The sequence below is a fragment of the Panthera uncia genome (genome assembly GCF_023721935.1).
Source record: "Panthera uncia isolate 11264 chromosome C1 unlocalized genomic scaffold, Puncia_PCG_1.0 HiC_scaffold_3, whole genome shotgun sequence".
NCBI classification, from domain to species: Eukaryota; Metazoa; Chordata; class Mammalia; order Carnivora; family Felidae; genus Panthera; species Panthera uncia.
This window is the reverse complement of record NW_026057584.1, coordinates 34,810,578-34,833,492: the sequence shown is the minus strand read 5'-3', so window position 1 is coordinate 34,833,492 and position 22,915 is coordinate 34,810,578. Positions and strand designations below refer to the sequence as shown.

General features: G+C 40.9%; 1 protein-coding gene across 1 annotated transcript in view; it reads left to right on the top strand.

The window, feature by feature from the left end:
* Positions 1-287: 287 nt before the first annotated feature.
* The window catches only part of LOC125911786 (aldehyde oxidase 2), an 86,297-nt gene continuing 63,669 nt past the window's right edge, over positions 288-22,915 (top strand). The window contains exons 1-10 of the mRNA XM_049615924.1: positions 288-341; positions 2,283-2,340; positions 3,830-3,926; positions 5,188-5,296; positions 6,879-7,005; positions 10,252-10,313; positions 12,703-12,792; positions 15,128-15,208; positions 17,569-17,713; positions 22,201-22,293. Coding sequence (XP_049471881.1) covers positions 288-341; positions 2,283-2,340; positions 3,830-3,926; positions 5,188-5,296; positions 6,879-7,005; positions 10,252-10,313; positions 12,703-12,792; positions 15,128-15,208; positions 17,569-17,713; positions 22,201-22,293 — 916 coding nt within the window. The remainder of the gene's footprint in view (positions 342-2,282; positions 2,341-3,829; positions 3,927-5,187; positions 5,297-6,878; positions 7,006-10,251; positions 10,314-12,702; positions 12,793-15,127; positions 15,209-17,568; positions 17,714-22,200; positions 22,294-22,915) is intronic.

Here is a 22,915-nt window from a genome sequence, read left to right as displayed (position 1 = left end):
CTCCAACTTACAAGAAAGCAAGAAGAGGGGTGGGTTGTGCATGGAGTGAGCTTCGAAGCCAGGATTGGTGGGAAGCAGAATAAGAGAGGCTGGGCCACACAGGTGCCCTAGACTTAAAAGGCCACAAAGCAAGGGAGTCTCCACCCCCTACCCTGCTCTCTGGGGTTCTGAGCTGCCTGCTCTTACACGGAGAGGGATTTCTGTTGCTTAGTGCTATATTTTCATTTCTCTGGCGCCAAAGAACATCTGCATCTAGAGTTATAAGGTGAAACTTATTTACAGGTGCAATGTCTTGCCCACCGAAATCAGATGACTTGGTTTTCTTTGTGAATGGGAGGAAGGTAAGTGTTGGGTGATACTACTGTGGCTTGCAGAGACTACTAGCTTGAGGGGAATTCTTGTCCAGTCAGGGACAAGAAGCCAGGGGTGAAGAACCCATACTAATTTGGCCTCTTCCCCACTCAGCCAAGACTCGGCTTCTGAGAATATGGGGAGGTGGTAAAGCGTTAGGGTTAATCACATACGCCTTGGCATCAAGCAGTCTTGTTCCAATCCAGCTCTTGCATTTACTGTATGTCTTTATGCAAGTTACTTCACCTCCCTGAGCCTCAGACTACCTAGCTCTAGAATCTACTTCCTAAAAAGATTAAAAGAGAAATGCTCCTTTTATTGACTAGGAACCCCCTTTTCCCTTATAAAGCACTTAGCACTGGGCTTGATATACTGGAAGCACTGTATCTAGTAACATAGCTTGATCCTCAAACTCAGGATGACCAGAAATAGAGCTTCCTTTGTTTTTATCAACTTAATTTTTCTGTTGAGACTCCATTAATCAGAATTAGTCGAAATGTAATTGCAGTCAATTTTCAATCCATCCCCTTTCCCAGGTTGTGACTAAGTTCTAGGGGGAACATATGTGACAAGAAGAGGGGCTCTTCCAGTGTCACTTTCTCCTAGCATCCCCTCTTTGGTTCTCACCACTAGTCCACACAGGCCACTGGCTGACCCTCAGTGCCCTCTGCCAGGCCCACTCTGCTCATGAGCCTCAGTCTCTCCCTCAAAGGAACCATTATGTAGTTCCCAAGGCATATGGCTTCTTTGGCATCTTTCCACCTCCTGTAAGGCCCCTTGGCTACCCGATCCCACAAACCTAACTGGGATTTTTCCATGTCCACCCTCCCATCCCAAGAAAGGAAATAGAACAGAGAGCATCTAAGTTCTCATCACGTCCCTTGTAACTCTGTCTCCTGTCTCCAGTCTCCACAGCCAGCAGCCACCATACATTCTTCCAAACCTGCTTTCCAGAGCTGAGTCCTAACTCATTTGTTCCACTGGCCTAGACTTTGGAGGCTTCTACCTCTATTTTCTGTTCCAAGCCCCTTCTGAGTCACGAGCCCAAAGTTGTTCTTTGGGATCTACAGAAATTCATATTTTGCTTCTGGGGAGAAAGGAAGAACCTAATATGAATAGCTCACTGTTCTTCCTTTCCTCTGGTGCAACAGAATGGCTAAGGTGTTTGCAGGAAACTCAAAGGTAAAGTCAAAGGAAATATTACAAAATGAGCAAATGGGAAAGAAGCACCAGAGATGATCCCTCCAGGCTTCTGAGTGATAATCCCCCACTTGTCAAGGAAAGGGAGGTAGGAATTCTAGTGTTCCACCAGAGGCACCCTGGGTCCTGAGTTTGGACAACAAGTCTCACCATCAGCCTCTCTGCCTGAAGGGACTAGCACACTCAGAGATCCCTTGAGGATGACAGCAACTCTCCCCACCTCCCCTTTCTGCTACCAACTCTTGAGATCCCTCATGTTATCAAATGTAGTCCCTGCTGGAGGTGTTTCAGAGGTGCCAGATGAGAAACCCTTCCTATCCAGACTTCTTCCTTCTAGGACCCTTCATTGTAAACACACACACACACCATCCAAGTCTCTCCCCAATTTAAAATATTCCAAGAGTAAAAAAGACTGAGTTGGAAATTCCACAAAAACAAATGGTGGAGCAAAACATGAAGAATACAGCTCCCAAGGGTGGCTTACCCAGGGGTGGCTCCCCACTCTAATCACATATAAAAACATTGTTGTGCCACTTTCTTGGTGAGTCTCCAGCTCTGTAATGTATGTGAAATTCATTTGCCTTTACAAAAAAAAACAAAAACAAAAACAAAAAAAAAAGGCAATGAAAGTATTATGCCCTGGTCCCTAAATCATTAGCAGGCCATTGCAGACATTCCACTGGGTCACCAATTTGATCCCCATAATAATCTCTTTTCTGTTTCCAATGCAGGTGATAGAGAGGAATGCGGACCCAGAAGTCACTCTGCTGAACTTTCTACGAAAGAACTGGACCCTTTTGATCAAAGTCTGGGCAGTGTCTATGTTTGCCTTAAAACTCTAGGCCTGCTGTGATTGTGAAAACTAATCTACCCTCTCCATCCCCAGTCAGCCCCACTGGCCCTTCTCTCTTTGCTTTTGGCAATGGTTTTAAGGATATTAAGTTAATTGGGCTATTTGGAGAGGATGAAGTTTCCCCAGAGCTTCTTATATCTCGATTTAATAGCAATGAAATGGAAGCTAAGCTCTTTACTTCAGCACTAATTATTCTTTTAAGGGCTTTCCAAATTCCCAGGAGGGTGGTTATATAATAGAGGTTTGTGTTGCATGTACCATGCCCTGGAGGGAAACCACATCCTCCAGATTCAGGAAGAGCATGTGTCATAGGAAAGGATTGCCTTTCCCTATATCCATTTTCTTATGGCAGATGTTCCCTACCATTTTATATTCTGAAATTTAGATCTTCATAATGACAACCATTTTCATTGGTAGGTCTAATATATCTCTCAGAAAAACCAAAAAGTAAATAAAGAAATGGAAGAAATTATAAATTGGTGGAGTCAACCCATGGACAAGTTTTGTTTAAAAGCCCACATGGTTTTTAATTAGTTGTTGATGTTTGAAAATGAGGAAATCTCATATTTTAGAAAATCAACATTTCTCAGTTTCTCATGAAAAATGAGCAAATAGTCATTCGTGTGTGGGTAGCAGTCTAGCCAACTGGAATAGGGACTGTCTAGAAAGGGGCACAAGCTCTCCAGTTACACTCCAGCTTATTCCACTTATTGACATGTCCTCTCTGATAAACATCTGAGGTTATGACTTAATTTAGGTGAACAAGCCCTATGACTTAAAAAAAAAAAAAGTCAGTGATTCTGAAATCTTTGTAGCCAGTCTAGTGAATTATATCCAATCTCATAAACTGGGTGGAAATGGACCACAATTAGGGAGAAGGATGACTAAATAGAGAGGCGCAGAGACTGAGCCTGGATTTGAGCTTGGACTCAGAACAAGGGAGAGCAGAGGGACACTCCAGGTGGGATCTGAAGGTAAGGATGGGAGTTTTCTCCAAAGGCTCACTCATTTGTTTTCAAATGCAATACAAATGGACAAAACTAGCAATTCATTGAACTGCTAAAAATAAGATCTTCTCTTCCAGTTACATGATTGGAACCCAGAATACCTATAATGAAATAGGACTTTTCAAAGGAATTTTACAGCCATCATCCTACAAGATGTATATGATAAGCCTATGAATATAAAGTAACTATTACTTTTCCCTCTTTGCAAGTGAGAAAATGGGCAGGGAAAGGTTAATATGTTCAGTATCACACAGCTAATAAGATCTAGAGTGGCCTGAGAGCTGGAGGCAGGCGAATGACTTCTCAGACCTGTCCTTCACCCCCCAAAGACCTTCCTCACTAGCAACACCTGAGGGAGGCGGCTATAATGGGGGTAACATATCCATGTGGCATCTTTTCCTTGACCACCCCCTTCTAGTACGCCTCACAGGAACCAAGTATGCCTGTGGAAGAGGAGGCTGCGGTGCCTGTACTGTGATGGTGTCCAAGCATGACCCAGTGTCTGCGAAGATAAGGTATCCTACCCAGAAGCTCAGAGGCCAGAAGTGGCCTTTGTTTCTTTGCCAGGCTTGTATTCTCATCCCAGAGCAGAAGATCCCTAAGATCTTGTGATTCTAACCCTTTCTAGATCTTCAACCCCTCTGAAAATCTGGTAAAAGCTCTGAGCCCCCTACTCAGAAGGTACATAAACTAATTATATTTTGCACACACTTTCAGGAATATTACAGACATCCTAAAGCCCATCTATGCATCCCAGGTTAAGAAACCCCAATTTAGGCAAATCATTCATTTTACAGATGAAGAAACTGAAGCTTAAAGAGATGAAGTGACTTGTTCAAAGTCATACAAGGTTGTAGATCAAGGACTTGAACCCACATTTTCTGGCTCTGAAGATAATGCCTCTTCTGCTGGGCTGGACCAACCCTGCAGAGCAGAGACCTGGCTCATGGTTGCATCCTTTAATTAAGAGCTGGATTCCAGGATTTGGGCTGCTCCCAGATCCACTAGCCCCAAAAAATCAAGAAATGGTCTCAGAACACACTCCATTCCACTGTTGAATGACCTTATCCAAAGAGTTTTAAATTAACAAGCAAAAGAAAAAAAAATCTCAAATGTAGACATAAAAGACATAAGTATGCCTTTAATTTCTTATGGGGTCAATAGCCTAATGAATACTAGTTGAGGTCCAATTATACTCCTGGTAACTTGAATCCTCTCCCATTGTGTCCAGGGCCAAGTAAGTCTGTTCTGGACTTAGAAAGTTTTTCTGAGGGGCACCTGGGTGGCTTAGTCAGTTGAGTGTCTGACTCTTGATTTTGGCTCAGGTTATGATTTCATGGTTATGGGATTGAGCCCCAAGTCAGGCTCCTAGATGAGCATGGAACCTGCTTGGGATTCTCTCTCCCTCTTTCTCTCTCTGCTTTTCCCTATCTCTCTCTCTCTCTCTCTCTCTCTCTCTCTCTCTCTATCCTTCCCTCTCTCCCTCTCTCTCTTTCAAAATAAATAAATGTTAAAAAGTTTTTTTAAGTTTTTCTGAAGTTCAGAATGCCCAAGTTCCCTCTAAGAATCCCCAATTCTTACAGATAGTACAGGGTCAGCAGAGAGGATTCTAAACTCATCCTCCCTGTCTCCCCTTCAGTTCCCCATCCCTGAGGCTGAATGATAGGCTTGGTTTTTTGTTTTATTTTCTTTTGGTTTTTTTGATGTCCTTCTTGCTTCCCAAAAGGGAAGAACTGTGTTACACTCCTTGATTTTCCTTTTATTCCTCATATGAAGACACTTCTCCATTACTGCATGTCTGGTGCCCATCTGCTCTCTGTATGGGGCTGCTGTCACCACTGTAGAAGGTATTGGAAGTGTCAACACCAGGCTTCACCCTGTGCAGGTAAGAGCACATTGTAATTTTCTCATTCTTAACTTTTTCTTTTTAACCAACACAGTGTTGACTGTGCTGCCTGGAGCTTCTAGGTTGTGATCAGGTAAGTAGAAGCTTTGGATGCATATTGATCAAGATAATAACATCTAAGTGATTTAAAGAAAGCTGGAAATCCATCCACATTTTATTAGATGATCATCTTTTTTCTTACTTTTTCCACTTGAATGATAAGCAGGATTATCAAAACATTGATTAATAACTATGTAACTATAGGCTGGAATAAATATTGTACAAAAGATATTATTCATAGGCTAAAATGTCAGAGGCAAACAAGATAAAACTCAGGATTATTCCCTGTGGCATAGGAGGTCTTAAGAGTAAAATTAGAACCAAGGCTGACTATACCAGACCACAAACACAATCATTTTTTTAAGTTTGTTTATTTATTTTGAGAGAGAGTAAGAGCATATAGGGGAGGGGCAGAAAGAGAGGGAGAGAGAGAATCCCAAGCAGACTTGTGTCCCAATCCTGACAGGGGCTTGATCCAAATGAACCATGAGATCATGACCTGAGCTGAAATCAAGAGTTGAACACTTAACCAACTGAGACACCCAGGTGCCCCTCTCCAAATTTTACTTGAAGCTGGGACACAGAGGCTGGTTTTAAGAGAACTGTCACATGCATTGGCAGAAAACACACTGACTCCTCTGTCATTGTCACAAAGAATGGAGACAAAGAATTGGAAAATCATAGGTCCAGATCCACCAATACTACAAGTCCTTCCAGGCAGGAGGAGCCCAGAGGGTCTCTGGGTTTCAAAACATGAGAATCAATTCCAGGAAAGGTCAACAAAGGCAAAGGACCCAGCAGAATTTACTAGACTATCTAGGGAGATCAGAGAGGATTACACTCTGAAATCTAGAGCAGGGCTTCCCAAATTTTAATGTGTAAAGAATCATCTGGGAACTTGTTAAAAATATAGATTCTGAGTCAGGAAGTTTGGAGCAGAGGCCTGAGGTTTTGTACTTCCTGCAAGCTCCCAGGTGGAACAAACACCACTGGTCCATAGGCTACACTTTAAATAGCAAGCATCTAGGACACAGACCAAAACCTTGGATCTTTGAAAGTAGAACTCCTTTTGAGCCAACACAAAAGAATTTAAAGAAGTAAAGTGAGGTCAACAGTAAATAGTCTCCAAATTAATCAAAAAGAGGCAGCTCCATGGTCAGAATTAAGCTGGGCAAAACGTAGAGGTGTTCAAGAAACTTGTTTTTGAAACTTAAACATACTTTCCTTGTAATTACTGATTTCTGGAGAATTCTCACTCTAGGAATAGAAGCCGCACACTGCTAATTCCCAGTTAGAAGTATCTGAGCATCTGAGCTTGAGAGATGATTGTGACGATAGAATATGGCTTCCAAGTCACTTCCACCAGAGCAGCATAGGAAAGGGGACGCTGGCCATCTCTGGGCAAGAGGAGGAGTGCACTGCTTAGGGACTGGGTTTGACCATGATAAGAGAGGTACCAGGTGTGGACCTCGGTGAGGGGTGCTGACAGCAGAAACCTGTGACCATGCATGTGTCCTTCTAGGAGAGGATCGCCAGGAGCCACGGCACCCAGTGCGGATTCTGCACCCCTGGGATGGTGATGTCCATGTACACACTGCTTAGGAACCACCTACAGCCTTCAGAGGAGCAGCTCATGGAAGCCCTGGGGGGTAGGTCTGACATGGAAAAAACCCACCACCTGCCTGAGGCCAGGTGGGAAACATGCCCCAGGCTCTTCCAGCCCTCTCACAAGTCATCCCAGCCCTGCTCAGGGAACCCCCTGGTTGTTTCTAAAGTAGCTACAACTCACCCAGGAGCAGGGAAGAATGGCAGAGCACTTGTTGGAGAGGCCTGCATGGAACACACTGTGTGTGGATCACACACCCGTATTGACACCTCAGTTCTCTATCCAGTGACTTATTTGTCTGCCTTCATTAGGGCTGTCAAAACAAAGTACCACCAACTAGGTGCATTAAAACAACAGGAATTTATTCTTTCAAAGTTCTAGAGGCTACAAGTCTGAAAACAAGGTGTCAGCAGGATTGTGCTCCCTCTGAAAGCTCTAGGGGAAGGTTCTTCCTTGCCTCTTCTTTGCTTCTGGTGTTTGACAGCTATCCTGGTATTCCTTGACTTACAGATGCATCACAGTCTAGTCCCTGCCTCTGTCTTCTCATGGCCTTCTCCCCTGTGTGTCTGTGTCCAAATTTTCTTTTATAATGACCCCTGTCACTAGATTAGGACCCATCCTTTTTTTTTATATATATATATATGAAATTTATTGTCAAATTGGTTTCCATACAACACCCAGTGCTTATCCCAACAGGTGCCCTCCTCAATGCCCATCACCCACTTTCCCCTCCCTCCCACCCCCCATCAACCCTCATTTTATTCTCAGTTTTTAAGAGTCTCATGGTTTGCCTCCTTCCCTCTCTGTAACTTTTTCCCTCTCCGCCTCCCCCATGGTCTTCTGTTAAGTTTCTCAGGATCCACTAAGAGTGAAAACATATGGTATCTGTCTTTCTCTGTATGACTTATTTCACTTAGCATAACACTCTCCAGTTCCATCCATGTTGCTACAAATGGCCAGATTTCATTCTTTCTCATTGCCAAGCAGTATTCCATTGTATATATAAACCACAATTTCTTTATCCATTCATCAGTTGATGGACATTTAGGCTCTTTCCATAAATTGGCTCTATGCATCAGCACTCCTGTATCACTTGGGTAAATTCCTAGCAGTGCTATTGCTAAGTCATAGGGTAGATCTATTTTAAATTTTTTGAGGAACCTCCACACTGTTTTCCAGAGTGGCTGCACCAGTTTGCATTCCCACCAACAGTGCAAGAGGGTTCCCGTTTCTCCACATCCTTTCCAGCATCTATAGTCTCCTGATTTGTTCATTTTAGCCACTCTGACTGGCATGAGGTGGTATCTGAGTGTGGTTTTGATTTGTATTTCCCTGATGAGGAGTGACGTTGAGCATCTTTTCATGTGCCTGTTGGCCATCTGGATGTCTTCTTTAGAGAAGTGTCTATTCATGTTTTCTGCCCAATTCTTCACTGGATTATTTGTTTTTTGGGTGTGGAGTTTGGTGAGTTCTTTATAGATTTTGGATACTAGCCCTTTGTCCGATATGTCATTTGCAAATATCTTTTCCCATTCCATTGGTTGCCTTTTAGTTTTGTTGATTGTTTCCTTTGCAGTGCAGAAGATTTTTATCTTGATGCGGTCCCAATAGTTCATTTTTGCTTTTAAATCCCTTGCCTTTGGAGATGTGTCAAGTAAGAAATTTCTGCAGCTGAGGTCAGAGAGGTTTTTTCCTGCTTTCTCCTCTAGGGTTTTGATGTTTTCCTGTCTCACATTCAGATCCTTCATCCATTTTGAGTTTATTTTTGTGAATGGTGCAAGAAAGTGGTCTAGTTTCATTCTTCTGCATGTTGCTGTCTAGTTCTCCCAGCACTATTTGTTGAAGAGACTGTCTTTTTTTCCATTGAATATTCTTTCCTGCTTTGTCAAAGATTAGTTAGCCATACTTTTGTGGGTCCAATTCTGGAGTCTCTATTCCATTCCATTGGTCTATGTGTCTGTTTTTGTGCCAATACCATGCTCTCTTGATGATTACAGCTTTGTAGTAGAGGCTAAAGTCTGGGATTGTGATGCCTCCTGCTTTGGTCTTCTTCAATATTACTTTGGCTATTCGGGGTCTTTTGTGGTTCCATACAAATTTTAGGAGTGCTTGTTCTAGCTTCAAGAAGAATGCTGGTGCAATTTTGATTGGGATTGCATTGAATGTGTATATTGCTTTGGGTAGTATTGACATTTTAACAATATTTATTCTTCCAATCCATGAGTACAGAGTATTTTTCTGTTTCTTTGTATCTTCTTCAATTTCCTTCATAAGCTTTCTATAGTTTTCAGCATACAGGTCTTTTACATCTTTGGTTAGGTTTATTCCTAGGTATTTTATGATTCTTGGTGCAATTGTGAATGGGATCAGTTTCTTTATTTGTCTTTCTGTTGCTTTGTTATTAGTGTATAAGAATGCAACTGATTTCTGTACATTGATTTTGTATCCTGCGACTTTGCTGAATTCATGTATCAGTTCTAGCAGACTTTTGGTGGAGTCTATTGGGTTTTCCATGTGTAATGTAATGTCATCTGCAAAAAGTGAAAGCTTGACTTCATCTTTACCAATTTTGATGGGTTAGAGCGCATCCTAATCCAGTATGACCTCAATTTAACTTGAGTATATCTGCAGAGGTCCTATTTCCAAATAAGGTCACATTCACATGTTCCAGATGTTAGAACCTCAACATATCTTTTTTGGGGGACACATTTCAACCCATAATAGAGCCCTTCACATATTGAAAAGATGCTTTAGAATTTGCAATGCATTTAAGTTACTAAAGAAAAGTACATATTGATCAATAAGCATCATTTTCAGGTGTCAACAATTCCCTAAACAAGTCATCTGTTAAATGTATAGATTCTTAGATTGATACCTGAAGGGGGAGCACAGACATACTCCCTAATCTGCCATTTGCTGGCAGTTGCTTCCTTTACTCTTCCTTTACTCTTTTTGTCCCATTATACAAAATCATATAGTACATTAGAAATGGCCTATATTTCCTTGTTTTAGGATCCCCTGTATCTTACACAGATACCTGTTGAATGAATGAATAAACTAATAGATGGATGCAAGTGAGCTCACCAGACAGACGATCATCTTTAGGGCAGAGAATAAAACTAGAATTGAAATAGTGGGAAGGTTCATATTCTAAGAAGAGAAAAAGGATTGAATAGTCTGGCAGATATTTAAACAGTCTAAAAAAAAAAAAACCCTAAGTCAGTTTTAACTTTCAAATGAAACCAGTTAAAATAAAGCCTACTGATAAGCATGCTTCTTCTCTGATTAGGTAATCTATGCCGCTGTACTGGGTATCGGCCAATTCTCGCAAGTGGAAGGACCTTCTGTGTGGTGAGTAGGTGACATCCTACAGAGCAAGAATGACAGGGAGAGCTGGTCAAGCCTGGGAATACAGGGGTTGAGTTGTTTAGATCATCTAAACAGACTATAAGGGAGACTAAGTGAGTTTGTCCCAACTGACTCACAAGAATTTTAGCTATTTGTTAAGGACAGGGTGAAAGTTATACCACATTTGATGTTCCACAACCCACCACCGAGGGAGGTCAGGTGATCTAACCAGGCATCCAGATATCTTCCACGAATAGTTAAACAAGGCATCAGGCAGGACATGTAGGAGGGCTCCAGCAAACCCAAAGAGACAAGCAAAGGTATGAAATTTGCTTTGGGGAGACAAGGTTAGTTCCAAGAGTCCAGACTGGCTAGGAAAGTGTGAGCAAGTAAAGAAGCCAAATATGTAGAGTAGAATCCAAAATTCACCTCAAGTACAAGAGCACAGGAAGTTTTCTTTACAAAAGATACTTCACTGAGTATCAAGATCAAATAAGAAATCATGGGCAAAGCATGTAGCAAAGTCATGGGGGACACTTAATTGCTACTGTTATTGAGGATGCTGTTGAGGCAGGATGGAATTGGGCAGTACTGCCCTTATACCCAAGCAAGAGGGATTCCACATTTGGGAGGGCCCCTTGCTGGTCCTCCTCCAGCCATTCTCAGGAAGCAATGGAGCCAAGGTGACTTGTTCAGTTGGACCCTTCACCCTTTTCTAGACCATGCTCCAGATACGGTCTCGACTCCATTCCTCGGCCTGACACCAGTCTCTTCCTGAACCCATCTTCCTAGAGCAGATCATAACAGCCAGCACATACACCCCTAGGTCAAAGGGTAGCCAACAACTGGTTGTTTCTGGAGGGTGTGGACAGAGCTGGGGCATTCAGGCCAGGATGCTCATACAGGTGTTTGAGTCCCCTCAGTACAGAAGGGTAGGAAGAGGAGGGCAGTAGGCCAAGGCCAGAGTGTCCATTTATACTCTTGCACTAGATCCACAAATAGTAGGGGTGGGCCTAGAAGTGGACCAGCAGGCTTGTCCCTCTTCCCAGAGCCAGGCAGGTCCCCGGTATGTGCATGTCCCAGACTTTTTTATTTCTTTAATTTAATTTATTTTTTTAATTTACATCCAAGTTAGTAAACATGTCCCAGACTTATAATGCCACATGGGGGAGCCAAAGCTGAAGAGCTGAGAAATAAATGAATGCTTATAAACCCATCAAACTGCTGGTGTAAGTGAAACACTTGTGAAATATGAATAAAGGAAGTTAAAGGAAACTGCTCTCCCTCTGGAGTATGGATGTTATTCGCTTTCCCAGGCATAGACTCTGGGGATAAAGGCAAAAATGTGGTTGGACACCCACCCTGTAGCCAAGTGGCTACAGGGTGTTTAATGGGTGAAAGAAACTGGGCCCCAGTGGGAATACCCAAGACTCCTCTCTACCAGGCCAAGAGAAGACTGACTATTTCTGTTGTCATTGATTCATAGCCCATCGTGGACACTCTCAGAGCTCTAACTAAGAGAGGAAGCTCTGGTCACTGGGCCCAGCTGGTTTTGCTTCTTAGACAGAGTTAGGAAGATGGTGGCAGCCTGAGGCATTTGGGGGAGAGAACTGGGATATCTGGAAGAAAGTATTTTCCTAGATACTGAGGAAAAATTATTTAAGGTAGAAGACACAAGAGGTAAGTTTGGAGGAAATGGGAAATGAAGGAACCAGTAAATGGAAACCTGCTTTAAAGTAAAGTTAGCAATTGTCCATTCATTCCCAGTCAGTCCCATGCAGATCCCAAAGGTATGGAAGACCTAATTCCAAAATAGTTTTTTTTTTCATATTTTTTTCTTTATTTTTTCTTTTGTTATAAAGGTCCTTATATAAATGATAACACTCAGTATTGTTGAATCATATGTATACTAGAGAATGGATAAATCATCATTGCCCTAAAAGGCATCATATCAATTAATTCTACTACTAGGAATTCACCTATAAAAAAAATTCAGAGATGTATACATAGCTGTCCATGTAATGAACAGAAATGTTCATTATGTTATTTACAGTTATACAATGTAGGAAAAAATCTAAGTGTATAACACTTTGCTGTATAATGATACAGCAAAAGATTCACAACATAAATGAATAAATAAACATATAAATGGGGGCGCCTGGGTGGCTTAGTCAGTTGAGCATCTGATTCTTGATTTCAGCTCAGGTCATGATCCCAGGGTTGTGGCATCAAGCCCCAAGTTAGGCTCCGCACTGAACATAGCGCCTGCTTGAGATCCTCTCTCTCCCTCCCTCTGCCCCTCCCCCTGCCTCAAATTAAAAAATAAAAATAAAAAATAATAATAATAATAATAATAAAAAGTTTTTCATCTCAAGGCATTTCACTGTCCTAGGAGTCAGCTGGCTGTCAAAAGAAAAGAACAGGAAAATGCTGCTTGGATCTGGGAGGAAGTGATTCTTCCTCACTCAGCAGGGAAAGTGACGTGAGTCTCTGTTTGTTGTGTCCTCTCTGGGAGTATTGCTAAATATTGGCCTAGTGTTACTGTGCTTGTGAGTTTTGATGATCATTCTCTGCATCACTTTCAAATCTCCAAAGCACATGCACTAATCAATCACTTTTCATTTGGGAACCCAGTAATGAGGTGATTGAAAATCAGGCTCTGATTTTGCCCTTCAGTCTCTGAAAGAATCAAACAATAAAACATAAACCTACTCAGACAAGAGCAAACAGACCTGCCCCAACTATGATGAGTCCCATCCTTGGGTGGAAAAGGGTTTTTGTGACTGACCCGACTCAGGCAGAGCTGTCCTCTATCACTGTGTCCCCCTTTGTAGAGAGAGGGCACTGCAACCTCAGCAGGAGAGCCTGTCCCAAGTCACATGGTGAGTTCATGATTAGCACAGCTGGGAAGTCCAGCCTGAAACACTGCAGTCTCTGGCTTTGCTCTCTGAGAGATACTAGTTTTCAGAAGACCCTGCTAAGTTCTTACAGGAATTACTTACAGAAGTTAGAATAAGGATAAAATAGAGTCTGCTCCCTGTAGACAAGGAAATATGAGAGAACAGAGTTATCCTTAGATGAAACTGAGCCCATCATCCCCCTGCTGTACCTATTTCTATCCTGCACACCTACCTAGTTCCCATTCTTGACCTCCCACTGCCACCTCATTTTGGTCTGAAGAAGGTGTGCAATGGAATAGAGGGTTTTTGCCAAAGAAGGCCGGCTGTACCCCCCACAACCACTTCACAGAGGACCAGTGCACCTCAGAGGGGTCAATACATTTTAAAGTCTGATTCTCGATTTTGTGGCCCAGGAAGTCAATCTGGGCAATGATTGGGCTGGGGACCACCTGATTTACTTTAACCAAACTCGAAGAACATGATATTTAAACTGGAGTGTGCCCTAATATACATTTACAGAAACACAATCCTAAAATGGATCTTATGGTCACTGAGCCGCATGTTTTTTCCTTTTGGGAAAACACACACAGAAAGCACATTATAATGAGGTTGCTTGGTGAGCATGGATGCAGAGCAATTGGATAATCTTAAGGGTAATATCACAGAATACCCCTCTCTTCCACCAGGGTAGACCAGCTGGATGGCAGATGTCTGTCCCATGACTCTCCCTTCTCTTAAATCTATGTTAATATCTTCCATTACTAAGTCCTGGCCTAACACCTGGTTAGAGAAACTTTAATTCCTCAGATCTGATTCATTATGTTTGTTTTACATTTTCATTCTCACACACTATCTTATTTCTAGGTTTTAGAGATGTATCACATTATTGCCCCCTCTTCAGGAATGTTTTCTAGGAATAAGTGTTTCCAAAGCTAAAGCAGATCTCTTCCAGACAACATTAGAGTTTGGGTAACTTTTCACTGTGCTTTAGGTATCCTTATTGGTAAAAATGGAAATGATAGTTTACTTTATTTCTAAAATTGTTGCAAGGACTAAACAAATTATTAAAATACATAAAAGCACTTGGAATGTAACACCCTGTAAACGTTACCTATTATTATTAAAATTAGTGGAGGCAGTGTTTATGCCTAGGCATGTATGTCTAGAGTCATTTTTATTTAAACTTCAGGACTTCTCAGAACCTTTAGCATTTTGAATCCTGACTTGACAGGTGACAGAACAATGTCTGGGGCACAGTGGAGATGAGGTCCCAAACTTATTAACCTCTGATAGTTTCTTACAGATTGCCTTGGTGTTTCACAGGGTACTCTTTAAACTACTTCAGAGAATATTCTTTGCCTTAGTATCATATCAGTGGTAGAGTATTTCTCTTACAACAAGATTTTATTTAAAACATTTATTTGGTTTGGGGCACCTGGCCGGCTCAGTTGGTATAGCATGCAACTCTTGATCTCAGGGTTGTGAGTTCAAACTCCACGTTGAGTGTAGAGATTTAAAAATAAAAATCTTTTTTTTAAATGTTTATTTTTGAGAGAGAGAGAGACAGAACATGAGCAGGGGAGGGGCAGAGAGAGAGATGGAGACACAGAATCCGAAGCAGGCTCCAGGCTCCAAGCTCTCAACAGAGTCCAATGCAGGGCTTGAACCCACAAACCACGAGATCATGACCTGAGCTGAAGTCCGATGCTCAACCAACTGAGCCACCCAGGTGCCCCTAAAAATAAAAATCTTTTAAAAAAAACCACTTTTATTTGGTTTGAACTATTTCCCATTACTCCTGCATTAGGAGAGTAGGAAAGTTATTACTATGTTCATTTTGCCTAATTATTGTAAAGAATTACAACACTGTTTCCAGTTTAGCTGTGCTGACAAGGCCATCTTCTGCCCTTTATACAGATTTGCACAGACTTATTTGTGGAAGAGGAGTTCCAGCCCTTGGACCCTACCCAGGAGCTCATATTTCCCCCAGAACTCTTGGTAAGATGAGTTGAGTGCTTTGTGCGTTTGTATAAATGTCACTGGTTATAAACTCAGTTTTATAAAACCACCCTTTCCTTCCTATGAAGTTGTCAAACTGTGGAAATATTTGATCACATCAAGAAGCCTGTCCTCACCCAGCTCACCAACCCTCCCTAGCTAATGCCCTTGACACGCTCACTGAAGCCTCAGCAAAGGCTCTTTTTTTTTTTTTTTAATGATTCCATCATTATTGTCATCGTTGTCATCTGCAATGTCCTTGTTGACTCTTCCAAGCCATCCAGCTTTGCTCAGCTTCTAACTTGGTCTTCCAGCCACTCCAGTACATTGAATCCAAGGAGCACTTCCAGCCCTCCCTATGCCTTACCTTTCCTTCTATCAGCATCTCTCTTTCCTCTCTGGCATCCAGTGGTCCCATTCTATAAAATACTTATTTCTGAAGGGACTCTGAAAGAGGTGTCCATTCATTCATTCATTCATTCATTCAACAAACTTCAATCATCCAGCAACATGCCAGGTACTGTTGTAGGTACTGAATCGACAGACAGCAAGGAATAAAACTAACACAAAAACCTACCTTCAAGCAGTTGTAATCTGGTAGGAGAGGCAGATAATAAGCAAGATAATAGAAAGAGATACAGTGTGTTAGCCAGTGAGAAGGGTTAAGAAGGAAAAAGATAAAGCAGAAAAGGGGGATAGGATACGGTCCAGAGAAGATTTCTCTGAAAAAGTTTCAAAACTTTGAAAAAAGTTCTAACGGAAGTGAGGGAGCAGCCTTAGTGACATGTGGGGGAAAAGCAGTCTGGGCAGTGCAGACACTAAGTGAAAGGTGCCAAGTTTAGGAGAACGCCTGCTACAATCAAGGGAGAGAGCAGGGTCCAGCCTGGCTGAAGCACAGTGAATGAGATCAGAAAGGCACTGGGAAGCAGATCATGAGGACTTAGGCTACTTGGCTTTTACCCTATGAGAAATGAGAAATGATTAGGGAGGTTGGACAGGGGAGGGGCAAGTTCCTATTAATGTAATGGGATCTGGGATCGTTCTGGCTGCTGGGATGGGAATAGCCTGCTGAGAAGCACAGGAAGTAGCAGTAAGTGGGGGAGGGATGGAGGGAGAAAAAGAGAATCCCAAGCCAACTCCACGCTCAGCACAGAGCCCAATGGAGGGCCCCATCCCACAACTGTGAGATCACAACCTGAGCCAACATCAAAGTGCCCCTCAGAAAAACAAAATAAAAAAGGACAAGATAAATGATAAAAAACAAAAAACAAAAAACAAAAAACCTCAGGGCCTGTGGGCAGTTCAGTCAGTTAAGCATCAGACTCTTGATTTAGGCTCAGGTCATGGTCCCAGGGTCATGAGATATCGAGCCCCGTGCCAGGCTCTGGGCTGACAACTTGAGCTTAGTCAAAGTGCTAATGCTATCCTGAGAGATGGAGGCCTGCATGTAGGTGGTGAGAAGAGAGTCAGTTCTGGATATAGCTTGAAGGAGAGCCAATGAGATTTGCTGCTGACTGTGATATGGTGTGTGGGAGAGAGACAGACTGTCTCTGGGGAGAAACTGACTCTGACACTTTGGGCAGCTCACTTTGTGAGTGGCCATTTACAGAGAAGGGGAACAGCTCAGGAAGAATAGGACATTTTTTTTGGTGGGGGTTCCTTTTTGGGAGCTTCAAAAAGAAGGGAATATGAGGAGCTCATTTTGGGATATGTTAAATCTGAGATGCCTATTAGACATCTGAGAGGAGACATCAAGTTCTCATTCAGATATATGAGTTTGGATTTCAGAGTAAGAGTCCGGGCTGAAAATACTAATTTAGGAGCATTAGTATAATTATGATTTTTAAGGCCATGATACTAAATTATGTTCAATTAATCTATTCTGAATTGTCATTGACAGGTGCCAGCTTATATTGTCACCTGCCTACAAAGAGCTATATATCAAAAGTCTCGGGGCGCCTGGGTGGCTCGGTCGGTTAAGCATCCGACTTCGGCTCAGGTCATGATCTCGCGGTCCGTGAGTTCGAGCCCCGCATCGGGCTCTGTGCTGACAGCTCAGAGCCTGGAGCCTGTTTCAGATTCTGTGTCTCCCTCTCTCTGACCCTTCCCCGTTCATGCTCTGTCTCTCTCTGTCTCAAAAATAAATAAACGTTAAAAAAAAAAAAAGTCTCAAGTTAAAGGAGTAAATATCTATTTATGGAAGTTCAGGCATTAGTCAGTGGGTGTAGTGAGTATCTTCTTAGTCAAGTGGACTTCAGGACTCTTGAAATCTCTCTGGAGGAATATACCTCCACTTGGATCTCACATAAGCCAGGATGGCAGGTGTGTGCATGTACATCCACATTTTCATTTGTACCTAGAGAATGGCAAAGAACCCAGAAAAACAAACCCTGACCTTCCATGGAGAGAGGGTTACCTGGATCTCCCCTGGCACCCTCAAGGATCTCCTGGAGCTGAAAGCAAAACATCCTGAGGCCCCTCTCATCTTGGGCAACACTTCACTGGGTGAGTGATTACAGCATTTCTCCTCCCACCGCCAAGCTGGTCCTCCTGTCCCCTACTTTGCTCTCAGTCTATAAAAACTACTTTTTAAGGATAAAAGCCTCAACCTTTATAATAAAAATAATATAATAGTATATTATAAAACATATATAATATACCATTGTATATCATATGATATGATTATCTAATTATATAATTTTGTACCCTGGGAGTATGCAGCATGACCCCCTGAGGTATGGGGAAAAATATTAGAGGGTATTTTGGTTTTTTTGTTTTTATTTTTGTTTTGAGAGAGAGAGAGAGAGAGAGAGAGAGAGTGCATGAGCCAGGGAGAGGGGCAGAGGAAGAGAGGGAGAATCTTAAGCAGGCTCCATGCTTAGTGTGGAGCCCAATGTGGGGCTCCATCCCATGACCCTGGGATCATGACCCCAGGTGAAATCAAGAGTCAGACTCAATTGACTGAGCCACCCAGGCACCCTGAGGGTTTTTTTTCTTTTTTATCATTTAATTTATCTTGTCCTTTTTTATTTTGTTTTTGTTAAATAGTGAGTAGATATAATGGAAGTCTGTAAAATATGCATGGGTACATTAACAGTGCACACCCAGTTACCAGCTACACCCAGTTTAAGAATGAGCACTTTACCAAGAACTTTGAAGGCCCGGGAGCCCTCCCAAACCACATCCCCTTCCCTTCCCTTCCTCTCAGAAGCACTCATTAGTCTGAATGTGGTAGTGGTCAGTCACTTTCTTGTATTTACAATTTTACCACATATATTTGAGCCTTTAAGCAATATGTCATTTACCTTAGCATATTTTTGAACTTCACATAGAGTGACATAGTGTTATTCTTCAATATGCTTTGTTTGTTCAACATTCTTGACCTGAGATACACTCACAGTGTTGCAGGTAACTGCTAGACTCCATTGTGTAACTACATACAATTTACTCCTCCATTCTACTATTGAAGGACATGGAGCGATTTCCAAGTTTTGCCTATTATTAATATTCTTTTTTTATTATTAAGTTTTTTATTTTAATTCTAGTATGGTCAATATACAGTGTTATATTAGTTTCAGGTGTGCAATATAGTGATTCAGCAATTCTATACATTATTCAGTGCTCATCATGAGAAGTGTACTCTTTAATCCCTTTCACTTATTTCACCTCCTCCCCACACCCCCCCCCCAGCCACCTCCCCTCTGGTAACCATCAGTTTGTTCTCTATAGTTAAGAGTCTGTTTCTTGGTTTGTCTCTCTTTTCCTTTGCTCATTTGTTGTTTTTTTTCTTAAATTCCACATATGAATGAAATCTCATGGTATTTGTCTTTCTCTGACAAACTTATTTTGCTTAGTATAATGCTGTCTAGCTACCTCCATGTCATTGAAAATGGCAAGATTTCATTCTTTTTGATAGCTGAGTAATATTCCAGAGAGACAGAGAGAGAGAGAGAGAGAGAGAGAGAGAGAGTGTGTGTGTGTGTGTGCACGTGTGTGCATCTCTGTGTGTGTGTCTGTGTGTCACATCTTCTTTATCCATTCATCAATCAGTGGACACTTGGGCCGTTTCTGTAATTTGGCTATTGTAGATAATGCTGCAATAAACATAGGGGTGCATGTATCCCTTTGAATTAGTGTATTTGGGAGGTAAATTTCCAGTGGTGTGATTCCTGGATCATAGGAAAATTCTATTTTTAACTTTTTGAGGATGCTGCATACTGTTTTCTACAGTGGCTGCACCAGTTTTCATTCCCATCAGCAGTGCACAAGGGTTCCTTTTTCTACACATCCTCACCAATACTTGATATTTCTTGTGTTGTTAATTTTAGCCATTCTGACAGGTGTGAGGTGGTATCTCGCTGTAGTTTTAATTTACATTTCCTTGATGATGAATTATGCTGAACATCTTTTTGTGTGTCTGTTGGCCATCTATGTGTCTTATTTGGAGAAATGTCTGTTCATGTCTTCTGCCCACTTTTAATTGGATCATTTGGTTTTTGGCTATACAGTTGCATAAGTTCTTTATTTTGGATACTAACAATTTATCGGATATGTCATTTGCAAATATCTTCTCCCATTCAGTAGGTTGCCTTTTAGTTTTCTTGATTGTTTCTTTTGCTGTGAAGAAGGCTTTATTTTGATGTAGTCCCAATAGCTTATTTTGGCTTTTATTTCCCTTGCCTCATGAGACATCTAGAAAAATGTTGCTACAGTCAATGTCAGAGACATTACTGCTTGTGCCCTCTTCAAGGATTTTATGGTTTCAGGTCTCACATTTAGGTCTTTAATCCATATTGAGTTTGGTTTTGTGTATGGTATAAGAAAGTGGTCCAATTTCATTCTTTTGCATGTAGCTGTCCAGTTTTTCCAATACCGTTTGCTGAAGAAACTGTCTTTTTCCCATTGGATATTCTTTCCTCCTTTGTTGAAGATTAATTGACTAAACACTTGTGGGTTTATTTCTGGTTTTCTATTCTGTTCCATTGACCTATATGTCTATTTTTATGCCGGTACCATATTGTTTTGATTATTACAGTTTTGTAATATAACTTGGAGTCTAGAATTGTGATACCTCCAGATTTGTTTTTCTTCATGAAAATTGTTTTGGCTATTTTTGGGTCTTTGGTGGTTCCATACAAATTTTAGGATTGTTTGTTCCAGTTCTGTGAAAAATGGTGTTGGTATTTTGGTTTTTGGCTATTGAGTTGTATAAGTTCTTTATTTTAGATACTAACACTTTTGATAGAGATTCAAAAGTAGAATCTCAATCTGTACAGAATTCAATCTGTAGATTGCTTTGGGTAATGTAGAGATTTTAGCAATATTTGTTCTTCCAACCCATGAACATGGAATATCTTTCCATTTTTCTATGTTATCTTGAATTTCTTTCATTAAAATTTTATAGTTTTCAAAGTACAGGTCTTTCATCTCTTTGGTTAAGTTTATTCCTAGATATTTTATTGTTTTTGATGCAATTGTAAATGGGATTGTTTTCTTAATTTCACTTTCTGCTGCTTCATTATTAGTACATAGGAATGCAACAGATTTCTGTACATTGATTTTATATACTACTTTACTGAATTCATTTATCCATTCTATGATTTGGGGGTGGGGATTAGTTTTTAGGATTTCCTGTATATAGTATAACATCATCTGCAAATAATGAAAGCTTTACTTCTTCCTTACTAATTTGGATGCCTTTTATTTCTTTTTGTTGTCTAATTGCTATGGTTATGACTTCCAGTACTATGTTAAATAAAAGAGGTAAAAGTGGACATCCCTGTCTTATTCCTGACCTTAGGGAAAAGTTTTCAGTTTTTCTCCATTGAGTATGATATTAGCTGTGGGTTTTTCATATAAAGCCTTTATTATATTGTGGTATGTTCCCTCCAACCCTACTTTGTCAAGAATTTTTATTATGAATGGATGTTGTACTTTGTCAAATGTTTTTTCTGCATCTATTGAAATGATCCTATGGTTTTTATTTTTTCTCTTATTGATGTGATGTATCAGGTTAATTGATTTGCAAATATTGAATCACCTTGCATCCCAGGAATAAATCCCACGTGATTGTGGTGAATTATTTTTTTAATGTACTATTGGATTCAGTTTGCTAGTATGTTGTTGAGGATTATTGCATCTATGTTCATCAGCGATATTGGCCTGTAGTTCTTTTTCTCAGTAGTGTCTTTATCTGGTTTGCTATCAGGGTGATACTGGCCTCACAGAACGAATTTGGAAGTTTTCCTTCTTCTTCTATTTTTTAGAATAGTTTGAGAAGAATAGGTATTAAATGTTTGGTAGGGATGCCTGGGTGGTTCAGTCAGTTGAGCATCTGACTCTTGATTTCAGCTCAAGTCATGATCCCAGAATGATAGGATCAAGCCCTGCATCAGGCTCTGTGCTGAGCACGAAACCTGCTTAAAATTCTCTCCCTCTGTCCCTCTCCCCTGCTCATGCATTCTCTCTCTCTCTCTCTCTCTCTTTCTTTAAAAAGAAAAAAAAAAACTAACTTAAAATTTTTTTTGGTAGAATTCACCCATAAGGCCATCTGGCCCTAGACTTTTGTTTATTGGGAGTTTTTTTTATCACTGATTCAATTTCATTGCTGATAATCAGTGTGTTCAAATTTTCAATTTCTTCCTGCTTCAGTTTTAGTAGATTATATGTTTCTTATGGTGAATATTCTTATATATGTCTCCTGGTGTCAATGTGCAAAAGCTTTCTAAGAACCTCCCATCCATTTTATTTTCTGGTTTTATAAACATATAATGAATGTATAAATAAGTAAATACACGTACTGGGAGAACATCCCTATAAATTTACTTTGCAGGAAATATGGCCATTGCTTTCATATTTATACACATTTATTACCAATTAAAAAATGATATCTGAATATTTTTATGAGAAACTTTCAGTACCAAAAAAAAAAAAGGCATATTCTCTTTCCTAAATCTGTCTAATACATATATATTTATTTATTTACTTTTCAGGACCTGCAATGAAATCTCAAGGACGTGTTCACCCAATTCTCCTCTCTCCTGCTAGGATTTCTGAGCTCAGTATGGTATTTAAAACAAGTGATGGTGAGTTCCTGATGTTCTTAGTAAAGCATTAGTGAACCAATCCCTGCACTAAACTTACACTTACCAAGTAGTCTGAAACCTCCTCATACATTTGTCTTGTCTGGCCTATTTCTAGCTCTTCATCATTTTTCTGATGTGATATAATATCCCTTCCATAAAACCTTGCCATCGAAAGCTTTGCACAGAATATGAGGTATTCAGATGATATTATTCAAGACCTTCTAGTCACATGCAGGATTCTTGCCTATAAAATGTTATGTGACCAAAAGACAATAAATTTGCAGTGTAATTTTGATGGGAAGACAGTGAGAGAACTAGTGTCATCCATCGGTTGAACAGTCAGTTCCTAGGAGGGAGGATGTTTGCAGGGGAAAGTGGGAGAAATATCATCAGGCACTCAAATGCTACTTGTTTCATATGGACAATGGCAAGAGGTAAAATGAGACAAAGACCTGCCCAGGTAAACACCTCTAGTCACTTACAACATCCTTCAGGGCCCACTACCTGCCAATACTACTACATCAGGCAAGGTGGTACTCACAAAGTAGTAAGAAAGCATGCAGGACTTTGCCTTCTTTTACAAGGAACCTTATTTCACTCCTCTCCTCATCCCCCAGACCTC